General features: G+C 59.2%; 2 protein-coding genes across 2 annotated transcripts in view; one reads left to right on the forward strand and one right to left on the reverse strand.

Moving 5' to 3' along the window:
* The window catches only part of COL4A2 (collagen type IV alpha 2 chain), a 135,234-nt gene extending 133,767 nt beyond the window's left edge, over positions 1-1,467 (reverse strand). The window contains exons 1-3 of the mRNA XM_051849971.2: positions 1,183-1,467; positions 780-860; positions 600-654 (exon numbers count right to left, since the gene is read on the reverse strand). Coding sequence (XP_051705931.2) covers positions 600-654; positions 780-823 — 99 coding nt within the window. The 5' untranslated portion in view covers positions 824-860; positions 1,183-1,467. The remainder of the gene's footprint in view (positions 1-599; positions 655-779; positions 861-1,182) is intronic.
* A 21-nt stretch (positions 1,468-1,488) lies between these two features.
* COL4A1 (collagen type IV alpha 1 chain) overlaps positions 1,489-17,380 on the forward strand; it is a 128,688-nt gene continuing 112,796 nt past the window's right edge. Inside the window, exon 1 of the mRNA XM_051849972.2 lies at positions 1,489-1,734. Coding sequence (XP_051705932.1) covers positions 1,651-1,734 — 84 coding nt within the window. The 5' untranslated portion in view covers positions 1,489-1,650. The remainder of the gene's footprint in view (positions 1,735-17,380) is intronic.

The following is a 17,380-nucleotide window of genomic DNA, read 5'->3' on the forward strand; positions in this document are numbered from 1 at the left end:
ATGGCTGAGGCCTTGAGCCCTCCACACACTGTGGGGTGAGGTCAGGAGTGCCCAGGCCACAGGACCCGGGACAGTTGGGGGGTGGGCATTTTCAGCCCCCGGAGAGACCACCACACCTGCCCTGTGTGACCCAGGGCTCCAATGAGCTCCTACAAGGTGGCTCCTGCTCCTGACGCAAAATGCAGTGGGACCACCATGCCCAGAGACAGCACCAGCATCAGGGCCGCCGCTGCCCTGCACAGGGTCTCAGGGGCCAGGCCACTGGCGGCTCCCACCTGTGGCTCATCCAGGGCCCACAAGACTTGGGAGAAAGCTCAGGGCTTTCATTGCACCATGGTTAACACTAGGAAGCTGCCTCATTACCCCACAGCCTCCCACTCCACGAAACCAAAATCACACTGCCCGCATTAGCTGGATGCAACAGAGCCCCGCAAACCTTCCAGGGAGACTTCCCGGCTCTTAAGGCATGAGCTGTGCGCCCTGGGCTACGTTTCTAATTATCGCTCTGGGCAAGGGCTGACGCACCCGCACACGCCCGCATGGACACGTGCGGGCCGCCCAGCCCCCGTGGGGCGCAGGGAGCCGCCGCCAGGACTTACCGCCAAGACGCTCTGGGCCAGGAACCCCGCGGTCACGGCCCCCAGCAGCAGCCACCTGGGTGGGAGGAGGGGGGAAAGAGCGACCTGAGCCTGCGGGCCCGGGCTTGTCAGTTCCTGAAAGTAGGCGGGCAGGGGCCCCTGCGAACGGGACCCGTGGGGACCGGGCGCGCAGCCACTTACCGCCGCATGGCTGAGCCCGACGCCGCGCGCCGCTCCCGGCCCATGCTCCCCGTCGGTCCGCTCGTGTGGGTAGCTCCCTGCCTGGAGGCGAGAGACAAAGCGGGTTTAGCAAGGGGAGGGCGGCGAAGCATCCTCGCCGCGGGTTTCCGTAAGGGAGACGCCGGCACAGCGCGGCGCGCCCCTGGCTGCCCCGGAGGGGTGCCCAGAGGCCAGTTCCGGACCAGGCAGAAAGGGGCGCCTCCGCATTAGGCCCGGCCGGCGCCGCTCGGTCCAGGCAGCGCGATCCTCCCCGGGCGGTCGTCCCATCTCTCCACTCCGAACCGGAGGAGCACGCGGCCCCGGGCGCCCCAAGTCCCCCCTCCCTGCGGCCTGGGTCTGGGCGCCGCGCGGGGGTCGCTCTCACCTCCCGGCCGGGCTTCAGGGGCTGCAGCCTGCGCGCGCTGACCGGTCCAGAAGCGCCCGCCCGCGGCGCAGTAGCGGCGGAGCCGGCCTCGCTCGGCCCCGGGCCCCTTGGGCCCCGAGGGGCGGGCGCGGGACTGCGGGGGTCTCGGCGCGGGAGCCCTGAGCGCGGAGCTCAGAGTCTCAGCGTCCCGGCGCACGGCGGCCGCAGTCCCGGGGCTGCGCGCTCCCGCCGCCTCTTACCCGCGCCGCAGGGTCCACCCCTTTGAGACGCCGCCCGCGCACCGTCGCCAAGGGGAGGGGGCAGCGCCAACAAATTGGGGAGCTCCGCCGGCCGCACTCAGGTCTCCGCTCGGAGCCGCCGCGCCCGGGACGGTGCGCAGCGCTCGCGCCCCAGCCCTCGGAGAGCGAGCCTTCCGCCGCGGCCCCCGCGCACCCGGCCGCCGTCCCCCGCCGCCCCGGGCGCGCCACCATGGGGCCCCGGCTCGGCCTCTGGCTGCTGCTGCTGCCCGCCGCCCTCCTGCTGCACGAGGAGCGCAGCCGGGCCGCCGCGAAGGTGAGTCCCTCGCCAGCTCCGCGCCCCGGGGTCCCGCCCCGCGCCCCGCGCCCCGCAGGGCCCCTTTGTCCGCGCCCGGAGCCCTCGGGGGTCCCGCGTGGCGCGGCCGCCTGCGCTCGGGGCCGGATCGCGCATCCATGACGGAGGCCCCTTTGTTAGGGTCTGGGTATGGGAGAGTGAGGGAACAGCTGCGGGCCGGGGGACCGGGACGAGGTTAGCGCGCGCGGTGGCGGGGAGCGGGTGGCCGGGAGCCCATGGGATTGGAACCCGCATCGCGGGCGCTCGGGCAGCCGGGCGCCGCCACCTGCCCAGGGCGCGCGAGGGGGCTTGGGGCCGGAGGAGCGGGCGCGCGCGCGCCGCACGCCGCTCGGAGCCCCCCACACGTGTGCCGGGGAGCGGCTTTGGGCGTGTTTCTCGTTGTTTGGAGACTGGTGGCTGGGGCTGAAGGGCTCTGGGCCGCTTGGCTGGAAGCGGCTGTGTCTTCGCTTTCCCACGGCTTTGCACGCTCGGACGCGGGAGTGAGCTCTCCCGGACGGCCGGCTTTGAAAAGTTACCACCCTGCACTCTCTGCCTTTGATTAATTTATTTTTCTTAAAAAAAAAAAAAGTTGTAACCACAGCTGCACTGGAGGGTGAAGCCAAAGCGAAACTGCATCTCATTGTTCCCCGCACTGTTTTCCTAGCTTCCACTTCCTCTGGCTCTGCGCTCGCCCAGAAGGGAGCCTACGGATCTGCGCGCGGACCGGGCCGGGCCGGGCCGGGCCGGGCCAGGCCAAGCCGAGCCGAGCCGAGCCTGCCTGCACTGCTCCCGGCCGCCGGCTGTCAGGCGGCTCCGAGGCCCGAAGGTGTGGCCTGGAAGGGGTGCGCTTTGCCCACAGAGGCTGCGGCTGCGCGATCCTCCCTGCCCGCCGGACCGCTCGCCCTCTCTGATTCTCAATCTTGCCCGTCGGTGGCTGGGATCATTCTTACTTTTTAAGCTTGACTATTCTGGGCGCGCTGTCCGCCCTAACTGCGCTGCACCCCATATAAAGTATGGGCTGTGACAGACCAGAATACACTGACCATGTGCACACAGGTCTCATCCTGGGTGGTGATGGTTCCGTCAGCAATGAACTTGGGATGGCTCCAATGGGACCCCAGCTTGCCAAGTTCCAGAGCCAGCAGTAAGCATGGCCAAAAAAAAAAAAAAAAAAAAAAAAGGCTTTCACAAGAGTAGGCTTTGGTCTTGAAATAGTGACCAGAAGACTTCTGGCTTCCAGGAAGAGGTGGTTAGGACCCAAGGCCAGTGGGAGAAGGCTCCCGTGGGTGGGGCGAGCGGCTTTTTGGAGCTCGGTTTTCTGGCCGGCGTTGGCCGTTTAGGACTTTGGAAGCGACGGGAGCTGCTCACTCACTGCTGGGAGCTGCTGTTCTCGCCTGAAACTCCAGGCTCCTGATGAGTGGACTCTGGGAGGATTTTTCAGACTTCCCTGTAATTATCCTCTAAAGCACATTCCTGCCCACCGGCTCGGCCGGGTCCCTCCGGGGACTCTGCGTGAGGAGCCCGGCATGGAGGTTGCTCCGATGTTATCGGCACACTCCTTCCCTGCCTTAATTAAAGAACGGTGATTCGTACGCGCATGACTTCGGGTGTACAAGAAAATCCACTTAAAAATATCTGGCTAATTTTAAAATTGGTCTCACTTTTCATGCCACCCGTAATGTGTTCGCTGAGCTCCTCCCAAAGCCAGCTGTTGGGTACACCAACGCCTCCCCGTAACAGCAGTATCCATCCAAGCCAAGTATGGTGCAGATGTGCCCTGTCCTAGCTCCGGCGCCAATGGGTGTGGCTCTTGGGTCGCCTGGATGCCACTTTACCTGCCCTTGGCCAGCACCTACGGCGTGCCAGCATGGGCCGCCCAGTGCGGTGGGCTGTTTGCTCCTGCCTTTGGCCACATGTGCTGTCATCGAACTGCTCCTTTGCTGGCGGGTGGATTTTCCAAGCCATTGATTTTATCTCATGCCGCGGCTGCCCCTCCCCATCCCACTTTGTTTCTTCAGCGAGAAGGCAGGAGCTGGGTGCAGGTCCCAGGCAGAAAGCTGCCGCGGGCGTGGGGGTGGGGGTCTCCCCACCCCACCCCTGACGCCCTCACGCCCCTCCCCCACCCCGCAAGCAGAGCAGCCGCCCGGGAGAGAGGGTGAGCTTTCCCCCAGTGTGGTTCGGGCTTCTCCCCTCCCAGCCCGCAGTCAGTCCTTCCTCCAGGGATGGCCCGAGCTGGGGTGCTCGGCTAAGTACTACCGGAAGTGTGATTCGAGGCGGAAGGCCGGTTTCTGACTTAGATCCAGCAACAGCCTCATCCACCCAGCTGTCGGCCTCGCGGGGAGTGGAGGCGGCATCGGCCAGGGTGAGGGCAACCTCTCTGAGGCCACGCCGTGTCCCTCTGGTGTGCGTGTGGGACTGGGCTCCCAGGGTCCCCAGTGCTGTCCCCAGGTTCCCAGTAAGTGCGCACTCCAGCAATAGAGGCCCCCACGTTGCACGTCTGCTTTCAGGAAGCAGACCACCTGGAGGGCTTCGGCTTCCCTGCGGCTCTGCCCACGGGCTCCTTCCTGCATTGCACACACGGGCGTGCGGCCCCTTCCTGGCCAGGTGCTGACCACATGGCGGGGCGGGGGGGGGGACTGGGGGCATGATCCTCACTGTGCTCCCGGGAAGGTCACAGTCGGCCAGAGCCGTAATCAAGGTACCCCACGGGCCCTGGGACAGCTAATCCAGCTGTGGGAAGTCATTGCCTGTCTGAGCCATGAGGGAGGGCCAAGGGCCGGGACGCTAAGCCGGGGGCGCCTTTCTCTGCATTCCCTGGTGTGTTCACAGAAGGGGGGAGGATTCTGCCCATCATTCCTCAAGCTTAGCTGGCCTTGAGTCGAGTCCCCTCCTGGAGATACCCTGATGCCATTGTCCTGTGGCTAACCAGCTGCGTGGCCTGACCTTTGACCCCACAGGGGTAGAGGAATGGAGGGAGGGACTGGGTCTGCAGAGTGATGCCCAGGGGCTCAGCTCGCACAGGGGTGGGCTTTCCTTCCCTCCAGGTGGCAGGTTTCTGGGGGAGTCCTGGAGGGTGCAGCTCGGGTGGCAGACTCTAGGCGGGCGTGCCTTTAGGAACTGACCCAGAAAACCTACCCTGGCTTCAGCCAGGACACGAGGGAATTCACAGAACCCCCCATTACTCATTAACAAGGTGGTTGGCGGCGGATTTCTGGGGCTGGGTAAGGATGGCCCCGGCTGGCTCAGTTATGCAGTTAAGAGTTGGTCAGGAGTTTGCCCAGAGCCTGCAAGGGATCCTCGGGGACAAATCCGTGTAGACAAGAAGCACATAAATCACAATGCTTGTTTGGCTGAGTTACACAATGTTTGCTGTACCAATTGTTCCTGAAATTGGAAAAAGCCTTCGCCTCATTAAAACGTCTCTCAGGCAGGTTTGGTATTTTGAGCTCTTGGGACAGAGTAAGCAAAAGCAACAATAGAATGCCTAAAATAATATCATTAGCCCATTGTTCTTCCTGCTATTATTAAATAACCACTAGAACAATACAAAAGACAGATTCCTACCATTCTTACGCATACAATGAGAGGGGACCTGACACAGGACTGGCTTTAGTGGTTAGGGGTTAATGTGGTGACAGTTTGATAGCAGTGAGTTATCACTCCCTGGGCCACGTGTTCTGTGTTCAGCGGCCCCCTCCCCACTCTCTCCAGTCACCAAGGCAGCCAGGCAGCCACGCCCTCCCCAGGGTGGGCCCAGCCTCCGCCTGCCCTGGCTCTGCCTCAGGCCAGGCCTGCTCCACCTGTGCCGGGATGGCCACCAACCCGGTCTCCTCAGGACTGCCCTTTCTGACCCCACGCCGCCTCGGCCCAGGGGTCTGGCTCTGGCTGCCGACCCCCCAGCTGCTGGTTCCAGTTCCGTCTCGATGCTGGGCCCCATCGACCTGCTCTGGCCCGTTCCTCGCTGCTCCCCGACAGGCAGCATGGGTGACTGCGGGGAAGACTGATCAGGGTGATCCCCGCCTGCCCCCTCACCGGCAGCTCCCTCCCTTCCTCCGCTTGCTTGCTCTCTGCCTCTGGGGTCTCCTAAAGCTGTCCTCAGCTTGCACTTTCTGCCGCCGTTAGGGTGACAACGTGGAATATTGTGAAGCGTCTGGACTTAAACTCCAGCCTAAACGTCCGCCCAGCAGCAGTGGCATTGCTCTGAGCCCCGGGTCCCTGGCACCCAACAGCAGGAGGGGAACAGCGTCTCCAGAACCCGCCACATGGCTGCTCGGGGGGCGAGCAAGCTTCCGGAGCGTGGGTGGCGTAGTCTGGTCTGATGCCCCTGGACCTGTCTTCTTTTCAAAACGCCCCCGCTATTCTGGGAGGGGACAGCAAGACTTGGTCCAGCATCTTGAGTGCTGGGGCTCGGGGACGTTGCTCCGGTGTGGGCCCTGTGGCGCGAGTCAGTGCACACGGAAAAGGCCGTCCGTGAAGGTGCTGCCCCTCAATTTGGAATCTGGAGCAGATATCCTACCACAGACTAAACACGCCTTGGGAATATACACAGTGCCGAACTCTTTACGTAAATAGTTTAATCCGTGGCTTAGTAATAGTCTGTGGAAGCTACCCTAGGTTTGTGTTTGGGTCTGCACACCCTAAGAGCATTTTTTCCTTATCTGCGTTCTAAAGCTCACCTGATCTGTGGTTAGGGAAAGACCAGGGCAGAGTGTGCAGGTGAGGCCGCAAAGTGACAGCACAGCACCTGACCTGCACGTGGGCTGTTGCGCGGCCGCTGGTTCTCTCGCCTGACGCAGGGCGACTGTGCAGGCTCAGCGCTTGCTGCAGAGTTTGGGGGTCTCCATTGCCGATCGCCAAATGCAGATCTTGTGTCTGGGGGCCGCTTCTCATCCAGGTCCCAGCGAGGGGTGCTGGCTGTGAGCTGTGTGGACCGCTTCCCCGGATCCTCGGGTAATGGGGGTGCCTTTTGTGCAGTCACTTGGAGTCTAGCTGGCTGAAATAAGCCTTATCCAACTCAGCAGCTTCTCTGGAGGCAGACTTCCTGCACCTGATGACTGAAATTGTTTTATTTGTAGAGTTTCTGCTTTAGAAAATATATTCCCCTTATGGAGAGCAAAACCCACCTGGCTCCTGGCTTCGGATCGGCTCAGCCCGCTGGTGGTAACAGCCATTTGGGGCGTGAACCAACGGAGGGAAGACCTTTCTGTCTCTCTCTCTCACTGTCTAACTCTGCCTGTCAAAAAAACAAAAAACAAAAAACAAAACAACAACAGTGTTTCAGAAGCTATTTCCACAGACCCGTCCTGCATCCACTCCCGTTGATGCGAAGACACTGATGACTCAGGGGCTGCTAGCCATGATGGCCCCACAGATAGTAACCATGTACACCTTCCTGGAAGCCAAGTAGCAGGATGTCTGTCTTCATGGGCAGTTACAACCTATATCTTTTTCAAAAAAATTGTTTTATTTGAAAGGCAGAATTAAGACAGGCAGAGGCAGAGATAATCTTCCATCCGCTGGTTCACTCCCCAGATGCCACAATGGCTGAAGCTGGGCCGATCTGAAGCCAGGAGCCAGGTGCTTCTTTGTCTCCCATGTGGGTGCAGGGCCCCAAGGACTTGGGCCATCTTCTACTGCCCTCCCAGGCCATAGCAGAGAGATGGATCGGAAGTGGAGCAGCTGGGACTCGATCCGGCACCCACATGGGATGCTGTGGCTTTACCCGCTATGCCACAGCGCACCGGCCCTACAACCTTCATGGCTAATGAAGCAACCCAAGTCCTCGTGGACAGATACAATGTGTCTCTTCCTCCACAGTAAGATGTCCTGGCTGAGAGTTACAGAGTTACCCTCACTGCAGAGGAGGTGTAAGTCTTACCCAAGTCTCGTCATTTAGCATGTGGGCGCTTGTGAAGGTATGAGGCCACTTTTTTTTTTTTTTTTTTTTTTTTTTACATTCTGTTTTTGGTACAGATAAACCCAACAACAGCTCTTTTGGTATTTTTCCCTTCATTTTTATTAAAGAAATAATGTGTAATTTAATGGGTGGAAGATTTGGCTACCCCGTCTCTAACAGTATTTTTGTAAAGTAAACGTCAGTTCTTGTGATATAAAATTTATAATTCCCCCTTAGGCTGCCCATGACGCTTTGAGCATGGAGCATTTGTCCCCGTATCCAGGAGCATCAGTTTCCAAATGTTTTCCCTCTTAGCTTCAGTTTCTCCGTGTATTTTAGAGTTCTGAGGGATCCAGTCTTCAAGTCCCGAAGGACTGGGGAGCTGTGTACGGCGCCTTTGCTGGCTCTGGGCAGTCCCGCCTCACAGCCTGCGCCGAGGTGATGCTGCTGTTAGCAGCACAGTGGGCAGAGCTGTACTAGGTCAGCAGGCCGCAGGGCCTAGCCTGTGGCAGTGTCCATCCAGGAGCTATTTTGTCTAACTTTGGATCCCAAGTAGAAATCTGCGTTTGGCAGAGGGTCTGCCTTCATCCCCTGCGTCTTTGGGTTCTTAGCCACACAAAGGGGAGGAGTGTGTGTTGAGTTCTTGCATTAAAGGCTGCTGCAGACACACACATCGTTGGGATGACAGACTTGTCTGTGTAGCGAGTGGTCCCTGGGCGCTGGTCCTGCTGATCTGCAACACGGAGTGAGTCCCAGGGAGAGCATTCGGGACGAGCGGAGGGGTTCACCTGCGAAGCCTGCGCATCGTGCCGGCTTCGTGCCGGGCACATTCCGAGATAGCCGAGCGTGACTTCATCGAGGCTCGGCGGGGCTGGAGGAGGCCACGTGGCACTGGTCCTGCTTATCTGCAAAATGGGATGATTCCAAGAGAGCATTCGGGAGGGGCGGATGAGTTCACCTGCGAAGCCTGCACATCATGCCGGCTTCGTGCTGGGCACATTCCAAAGACATAGCCGAGCGTGACTTCATCGGGGCTGGGGGCTGGAGGAGACCACGTAGAGGTCATTTGGGCCACGCCTGCCGGCAGCATCACCCCAGGGCCCTGTGAAACCCCTGGGGGCCCTGGTTCAGGAGGAGTAGACAGCCTGCATTTCCGGCAGGGGCTGGGGTCGGCTGGTCTGGAGACTGTAGCTGCTCTCCTGTCTTGTTTCTGCCTGGAGGCGGTGGCCGGCAGTGTCGGGGGTGAGCAGGCAGGCTGGATGAGGCTGAGTGGAGAGCCATTGCGCTTGAAGTGACCCTCCCGGCTGGTTCTCTCGTCCTGTTGGTGCCCTCGCTGCCAGCAGTCCCAGCTGCAGCCACGAGGTGTGGTTAGGATGGTGATGTGTTGTTGGGGGGAGGGGGGGTGGTCTGGGCAGCACGCATGCGGCTGCTGCTCACGAACACGTTTCCGTCCAGCAGGACCAGAGGGGTCCTTTCCTCCGAGACCCCCCTCTCCTTCCCTGGGGAAGGGATGAGTGGTTTCACCCGACTGACCGTTCAGCCGGAGTTCGGCCACCTTCAGAGGCCAGATCTGAAGCCCACGCACCTGCTGCCCAGGGGGAGCTGGCACCCACCCTCGCCCGCCTTGGCTGGGCCCCTTGGCTCCTGATGAGGAATTTCTGTTTTGTATCTCATTATGACCATTTCCTGGAAATTAAGACCATTTGGGGTTAGTGGTTTAAAATAACTTGTAAATGTTGGTCAGGAAATGGGCTATAAAATAAAGATAAATTTGCCAAAGCAGGAAAATGGGTCATGGGCGGGGACAGTGCCATCCAGGGTAGGCCAGCTGAGCCTCCGGCTCTGATTTATTGCATAAAAACACAAAAGCAGCCAGAGGCAGTGGCGTTTGCTGATACATGAGGATTGATCCCTCCCCAGAGCTTATCTCTGACAAACATTTTCTCCTGTAAACATTATGCAAATTCCAGATGCTTTTTATCAGTTCCTTAAAGCGAGTCTGACCAGACAGCTGTTGGGCGCCTGGGTCATAATTAGATTTTGTTTTCCCAAGTACTTGAAATTAGTGAGATTGTGTTTCTTCATTCTGGAATTCCGGCTGTTGAAACTTTTTAAAAAAATTCTTTTTAAAAACATGATTTTGATGATTTCTTGCTGGCCTTAGATATTTTCTTTTCTTTCTTGGAGGTTATCAGTTGTGAATATATTATGAGATGTGCATTTTTATTGTAGGCTAGATCTTTCATCTCAAACTTGCATCATTTTGAGCACCATTTTAGAAGCCAGATTTGTACCCAAAGGCCCATTTTTTGAAAATAAAACAAGCAAGGCTAAGGATTCATATAAACACAAACTACAGAGTAGGAGGCAGCAGCTCAGGTTCTTGCTTCTGGCCTGTAAGCTCTGTCCAGAAGGTGCCTGGGAACGCTGACTGTGACCGGGAAAAGGTACAGGTGGTTCGAGCTGCCCTTTGACTTCGTGTTCTGCTGGATGCCCAGGTGGCAGGCAGAGCCGTTTGATGATGCTTTGGAGATGCTGTGTGCCCCTCCCCTCTGTCCCCTAGGCCTGTCACTTGGTTTTGATCTCCAGGGAGGGCTTGGCTTAGTTGCAGACTGTTCTGCGGCCGGAGGAGAGGGGTTTGAGTTTGATAGTTCCCTTCCAGGCCTGTGTGGACTGATGCAATAGTTTTTAGCACTTACTGTTGATTTCATTATTGAGATGCACATGTAAACGAAACCATGGAGACTGAAAAGTATCTTTTACCACTACTTCCTTCCTTAAGACGACGTAAACTTCTTGGAGAGTTACAAATTGCTGGCATCATGGTGGCATCCGCAGGCTTCATTAGAGGCATGGCTTTTGAGGGCACAGGGCGAGCCGTGAAGTATCCCCGTGTGGAAGACGGGCTTTGAGGCAAGAAACAGGCAGACTGATGAAGCGCATTGCTCTGGCTGTACGTTCTGACTCTTGGTGCTTTCCTGTCACACCCAAAGGGAGCAGCTTCCAGGATTTCTCCTTGTGAGTGGTTAGGGGACAGGATCTTGGTCTTACAGCGCAGAGGCACAGTGGGGGTCACTTGGAGACCCTCCCTGTCCTGGTAGCTGCAGCAGGTGCCTGGTTAGTCAGGCAGCACCGAGGAGGAGGAGCAGCTGGCTGGGTTGGTGTGCACTGGTGGGAGTACAGGCAGGGCAGGTGTTCAATCGCAGTTCCCTCCCCACGTCTGCCAGGAGCCCGAGTTGGGGCGGGGTGGGGCTGCGTCTCTGCCTGCCTCAAATCCGACATTTCCACCGTGGAAAGTATCTATGGGATACCAGTGTGGGCCTCCCAGCTATGTCAACATTTACTTAAAAAAATTTGTTTTTTAAACTTATTTGAAAGGCAGAGTGATGGGGTGGGCGGGGAGAAGCGAGGGAGATTTTCCACCTGCTGGTTCACTCCCACAATGGCTGCCGTGGCCAGGGCTGGTCCAGGCTGAAGCCAGCAGGCTGGAACTCCATCCAGGTCTCCCACGCTGGTGGCAGGTGCTCAAGCACGTGGGCCATCTTCTGCTGCTGTCACAGGTGCAGGGAGCTGGATTGGAAGCAGAGAAGCCGGGACTTGAACTGGCGCTCACAGGGGAGCCAGCATTGCCAGGGGCAGCGTGACCCGCTGGGCCACATGCCGGCTCCCCAGGTCCCCTTTAGAACTCGGGTTCAGTGCAGGTCAGGAAGCCGTGTGGGGGGAGACGCTGACCGCTGGGCTGTTTCTGTTAAAACACTGAGGACGGGACAGGTCCGAGCCCCTTGGCAGTCTCGCGGCAGAGATGCGATCTGCACATTTTTAGAAATGACCACTGCTAGGGTGTCGTGGCTTTTGGATAGCAAGCATGTTCAGTGACCATGCCTGTGATCGACCCTTGTGACATGGGACTTCATGTGTGTGAACATACGTGCATCTGTAACATGTGCCTTGACTGTGTGTCCTGTATGTCATACGTGGTGTTCATTCGTTCATGCAGTCCATATGTGTTACACACCAGGCACTGTTCTGCCTCTTCAGTTACTCATGGACCAAGGCAAACAGCCTGCCTGTATCCCACTGAACTGTTTAAGAATCAGTGTCTGGGGCTGACGCCGTGGCTCACTAGGCTAATCCTCTGCCTGTGGCACTGGCACACCAGGTTCTAGTCCTGGTTGGGGCACCGGGTACTAGTCCCGGTTGCTCCTCTTCCAGTCTAGCTCTCTGCTGAGGCCGGGGAAGGCAGTGGAGGATGGCCCAAGTGCTTGGGTCCATGTACCCGCATGGGAGACTAGGAGGAAGCACCTGGCTCCTGGCTTCGAATTGGCGCAGCGCCGGCTGTGGCGGCCACTAGTGGAGTGAACCAAGAGAAGGAAGACCTTTCTCTCTGTCTCTCTCTCTCTCACTGTCTATAACTCTCTCTCTGTCTCTCTCTCACTGTCTAACTACCTGTCCAAAAAAAAAAAAAAAAATCAGTGTCTGTGCTGGGTTTTGGCTGGCGGGGCTCAGCTGTCCAGGTGAGGGAGCCCCAAGTCCTCCGGGGGGAGGGGGTCAGATCTCAGCATCCCTGGGGTGCTGCTGGGACGAGCAGACAAGTTTCTGTAGATTCTGAAGGAGCTCTGGAGGAGGACGCCGTCAGCTGGGTTCTCCTCTCCGGCCTGGGCCGTCCAGCGTGGAAGACCCAGACTCGAGGGCAGGAGCAGCTTCTGCGGGGCACCGGGCCTCTGGTGGGCACGAGCGGGAGCAGGAGGCTGGAGGCAGGCGGCGGGTGGGAAGGGGAGCCTGTGGGGTCCCCGCTGTGTGCACGGAGGCCTTCGGAGCTGGGCTGCCCCAGCACAGTGCACACTGGTCACAGTTAGCTAGGGAGCCTCTTTTCTCCGAGTTTTGCTTTTTGGCAAAATTGGCGTCTTGTTCCAAGCACTAAGGTTTAGCAGATTTCCTGGGCGAGAGCAGCCTGACTTGGGGGTTAGGAGTGAACAGTCAGAAACGCGAAGACTGTTGCCGGGAACATTCTCGGGTCAAAGTTCCTGGCAGAGCGTGTTGGCAGATGTCCGAGGCATTTGGCAGTGCGTGTGCCATTTTACCCTGCACCGTGAGAGCTGTTAATGAGGGGAAAGATACAACAGAAAAGCCCCCGGTGGCGTGTGTCGTGTTTTGATGAGAAATAATTAAGGAGAGGGTCCCCCTTCGATTCCTTCCCTGGCAGATCTCAAGGTATCGGGAGTGAAGCAGAGGTCATATTGGCCAATGGCTCCCATGTTTGCAGCATCGCGTGGGAAAACGTGGCTGCTGGGCCTGAGCCGTCACTGAGCAGGAACCGTGGGACCCGGAGGCCACACGTCTTTGTCCCGTGTGGTGTGCGCCCGGGTCGTGTGGGAGCCTGCAGCCGTGACATCAGGGCTGTGCTTGGCAAAGCCAAGCCATTGGGTTGGTTTCTGAAGCTGTTGTCAGCCCTGCGGGTAGCACAGCGGGTGCCGCTTCCCAGAGTTGGAGCAGTGACCCACGCGACCACCGCCAGCTGTCGCCACCTCAGGATGTCCAGAGCACATGGCTCCTGGCTTTTGTTCTTAAATGAGGCCTAGTTTTATTTTAAAAATTACTTTGAGAGGCAATGAGACAGAGAGTGAAGGAGAGAGTGAAGGAGAGAGAGAGAGCGAGCGAGAGAGAGAGACATACACACACACCTCCCATCTGCTGGTTCATTCCCTCTGCCCGTAACAACTGGGGCTGGGCCTGGGCCAGGCTGGGAGCCCATGGTTGGCAGGGACCCGCCTGCTCGAGCCGTCTCCTGCCTAGCCTCCCAGGGTTTATATCAGGAGTGGAACTGGTCCTCACACCTGGCTACCCCCGTATGGGAGGCAGGTGTCCGAAGCAGTGTCCTGGCTACCAAGTCCAGTGCCCACCCCAGCCATGCGTCTGGATGCAGCAGGTTTACCGGCCTGGGGTCTCGTTTGCTTCAGCTCCGGGACTCTGCTGATGTGCACATTGGCACCGGGTCACGGATGACACCTTCCTGCAAGGTGACCTCCAGGGAGTTGAGCCTTGATCCCTGGGGTGAGGGACATACCACGGAGGTTTTTAGGAGACAAGGTCTGGATGGGAATTGGCAAGTTTTGTGACGCTGTTTCATGTTCTCGCAATCACGGAGTCTGCTTGTGAGCGTAGTTGGGGCATCCTTAGGGTTAAGCGACATGGATTGCCCCTCCGACACCGGTGTGTGCCGGCAATACCCGGGGCACATCGTGTTTCTCCTCATCCTTTCCGTGCAGATGGCTGCTTTGTCAGTCCGAGGATCCAACCAGCCCCAGAGGGATTTGCGGAGAGATTGTTTTGATAGCAAGATCTGATGAGAAGGATGTATCAGGAAAGAGAAGCCCCTGGGCTTGGCAGGGGTCAGGAACCGAGCCTGGCTGGACAATGCGTGCACAGCACTGGCGCTCGAAAGCAGGCAGGATGCAGGCACTTCTGAGGGTGCTGGGGAAACCCGTCAAGGAAGACTGTCTTGGCAAGCATCAGTCTCATTGTCCGACGCAAGGTTTGACGTCCATCTCTCACTTCCTGGAAACACTGATGAACTTTGCATGTGTGTAGGCCTCCCTGGGCTCAGCTGCACTGCCGGGCCTTCCTCTGCGCCCCTCGGCAGCTGGCACACTGTGGGGGCAGCATCCTATAGGTCGTGTGCTGCTGGACCAAGTGGCGGCCAAGGCCACGCCCAGCAGTGGAGGTTTGGAGCGGAGTCTGGGCTGTGATCACCCGCAGGTGGCAGGGGCTGATGATCACTGAAGGACCCAGTGCAGAGCCATCGAGTGGGAGCGGAGGGAGCGGGAGTCCCCCGCAGACGCTCTCTGGTGGTGGCACCCTGTGTGTTCAGACCCCCGATTCTGCACACACTTGCCGGGTTGGGGATCCCCAGGTCTCCCGGGCTGCAGAGACAGACACAGGAGTCGGAGAAGGTAGCCGTGCCAGGACTGACCCAGTGATCCATGCCTGTGACCGTGGTGCCGTTATTAACTAGCACGCGCCCGCTCACGCCCTGCCGTTGTCCTGAGGCAGACAGAAGTAGGGTGGACGGGGAGCTGCCCTGGTAAGGCTGCCTGCCCGTCTCCGCCAGTGCCGGGAGAACTGAGCAGGTTCTTTGTGGCTGAGGAAAAGCTGAAGGAGTGAAAGCAAAGTCGGAAGTTTGGCATCCAGGTGGTCAAAGGTAGAAGCGGGTTTTTGCCTCATGGAGCCCTCTGGTGCCAGAGAAGCTCCCCCGAGGGGAAGCCTGAGGATGGGGGCCCAGGCTCAGTGTGGGGCCGGGGGGCAGATGCCCCTCCTCTTCCTGGACGGGTGAGATGGGAGTTGGCTCGTGTCCTGGGACAGTCCACATCCGCGCCAAGTCAGCTTCCCAACCCCCGCGTTCCACCGTCTCCCTGCTCTGTTCTTGACCAGGGTGCAGCCGTCTGCTCCTGGGGATACACCGTTAGCTTCACCCACACGGTGACCCCCTCCCTATGCCCCGACCCCCCTAGCCAGGGAGAGTAGCAATGGCCAAAGTCACGGTGGAGAGAAGGCAGTGGGGAGGGGTGGGCTGGGTGACGCCCTGGGGGTGCAGGAGGCAGCCAGCTGGAGTGGTTGGGGGCGGGGGAGCTCGATGGGGAGCCGTGCCAGGAATGCGTCGGCAGTGTAGCCTTGTAAGGGAAACTCCGGTGTAAGGGAAGCAGGCTTGGTCGTTACGTGTGCTGATTGATTAGGAGGTTAAATCATTGAAGACATGAGGCCCTGGGTGCTAAGAAGATGGTCTTTGCTCCAGTTCTGGACCCGGCTCCGTGTGAGCTTCGTGGCTGCTATGCCCCCACACAGGCACGCGTGGGTCCACGTATTCACAGAGCGGGTGGCCCATCAAAAACCCCAAAGGCTGTTAAGCCTGCACAGCAGCACGCGAGACCGGCAACCTGGGAAAGAGAACGCTTCCATATAGGGGAAGCCAGATTGCCCGTGAGGGCAGCCAACTCCCTGCGGCGGCGTTTGCTGCCGGCTCTGGCTTCTGTCCAGCCCGTCCCTCCTTTCTAATTCCCAGAAGCCTTCAAGCCGACCTGCTTGTTGCCCGTGAGGTGGTGGAATGAGGCTTGAGCCTCGTCCCGGCCCGGCTCTGTGTTCCTGCCATCGGCAGTGGAGGCAGCCGTGACGGGCGCTGCTGAGTGGGCCTGGGCGGGCGTGGCCCAGGCTCCTGGACAGCTCGGCAGTGTGCAGGTGCATGGAGCCCGAGACGGCAGCGGTCAGGCCTTGCACGTGGCTGTGGTGGGTTCCCCAAGCAGGCTTGGCCTGTGCTGTGGAATACCACCTCACACGTGTCTGCCGATGGTGGCCAGCAGGCCTGTGCCTGGGAATGCTCATTGTCTGCCTTTGGAGAGAAATACTGGTGATGTTGGTGAACCCGGGACCTGCGAGAGCCTCGTGGAAGCACGGGTGGGTTCTGCAGCCCCTGACCTCGTGCGCAGAGGCTGTTGGGAGTGGGTGGGGGACTGAAGTTGGCCTTGCTCCTGGTCTGCCTGACAGAGCTGGGGCTCCTTACCCCAGCCTCTCACAGCGGGGCTCAGATGGGGGCCCTTGGGGTCAGCCCGTTCAGAGCGGCCTGACTTTGCCGTCCGGCCCTGGGGGCCTCTGCTGTGGAAGACGTTGCCCTCCAGGACCCGCCGTGTCCACCCCACACGTCTGCACCACAGGTCGAAGCCCACCATGGTCACCATTCACGGAAGGTTCCACAACTCGGGGCACTTCAGGAAAGCCCCGCAGCCGGAGGAGATGCGGATGGAAAACCAGCCGGTTCCTCTGCAATCGGCAGAGCTAACGGATTCTCGTGGATTCCCTTCTTTGTGATTTTAAAGTTTTGTCTGTGCAAGGAAAGACACTCATGGTGCCCCCTAAAAGCCGGTCGAGAAGGTGGGGGTGACTGTGAGTGGGGCTGGAGTATCCGTAGAGTTTGTGTGCAGGAGACGGGACTCGGCTGAGTTGTTGAACCACGCCATTTCCCATCAGTGGCAACAGGATGTGGCTGCTGCTTCCCCAGCTTCGTCAGACGTGAGCTTCGAGCCTCGTGGCAAGGCAAGGCCCTCGGCCGGCCCCTGGGGTCCTCGGCACCTCTCTTGAGTCTGGCCGCAGGTTGCACGTCCTACGTTGTCCCTTAAAGGAAGCTTGTCCCTCGGAAACACCTGGACCGGGTTCTACATGTGCTTCCTGCCGGCAGACAGCTCGGAGACTCCCTGAGTGGGAAGTGCTACGTTCTCCACTCAGTCCTTGAGCCCAGCAGCTGTTCTACGCAAGGCCACCCTGGCGCCCAGCTCTCAGGGCCACCTGGGCTTCGTCCTGGGTGTCTCAGCAGGGTGAGCCCCGGCCCTCTGACCTCCAGTGGAGACTGATCTTTCGTGGGGAGGAAACCCGGAGCCTCTTAAAGATGAGGCGTTCGTGGGGCTGCAAACTCTGGCTGGTTGGGATTTGCCGCTGTGGGTAGCAGTTTACAGGAGCTGTCCGTCCTGGGCGGCCTTGGGCTCCAGGTAGGACCCACGCGCATCCGGCAGGAGGCTGAGATGTGGTGAGAAGAAGACTCTGGCTTTGTGGAGCGGCCGAATGGAAGCGGCGAGGGGGTGTTTGTCTCTGGACATGGAGTGGACGCGGAGCCCTCTGTGTGCAGTGCTCCGTTCCTCGGCCTTGCAGGCCTTGGGTTTGTGCCAGGGCGGCCCCGCGCCCTGCCTGCCT

This window comes from Oryctolagus cuniculus, chromosome 9, assembly GCF_964237555.1.
Source record: "Oryctolagus cuniculus chromosome 9, mOryCun1.1, whole genome shotgun sequence".
Classification (NCBI taxonomy): domain Eukaryota; kingdom Metazoa; phylum Chordata; class Mammalia; order Lagomorpha; family Leporidae; genus Oryctolagus; species Oryctolagus cuniculus.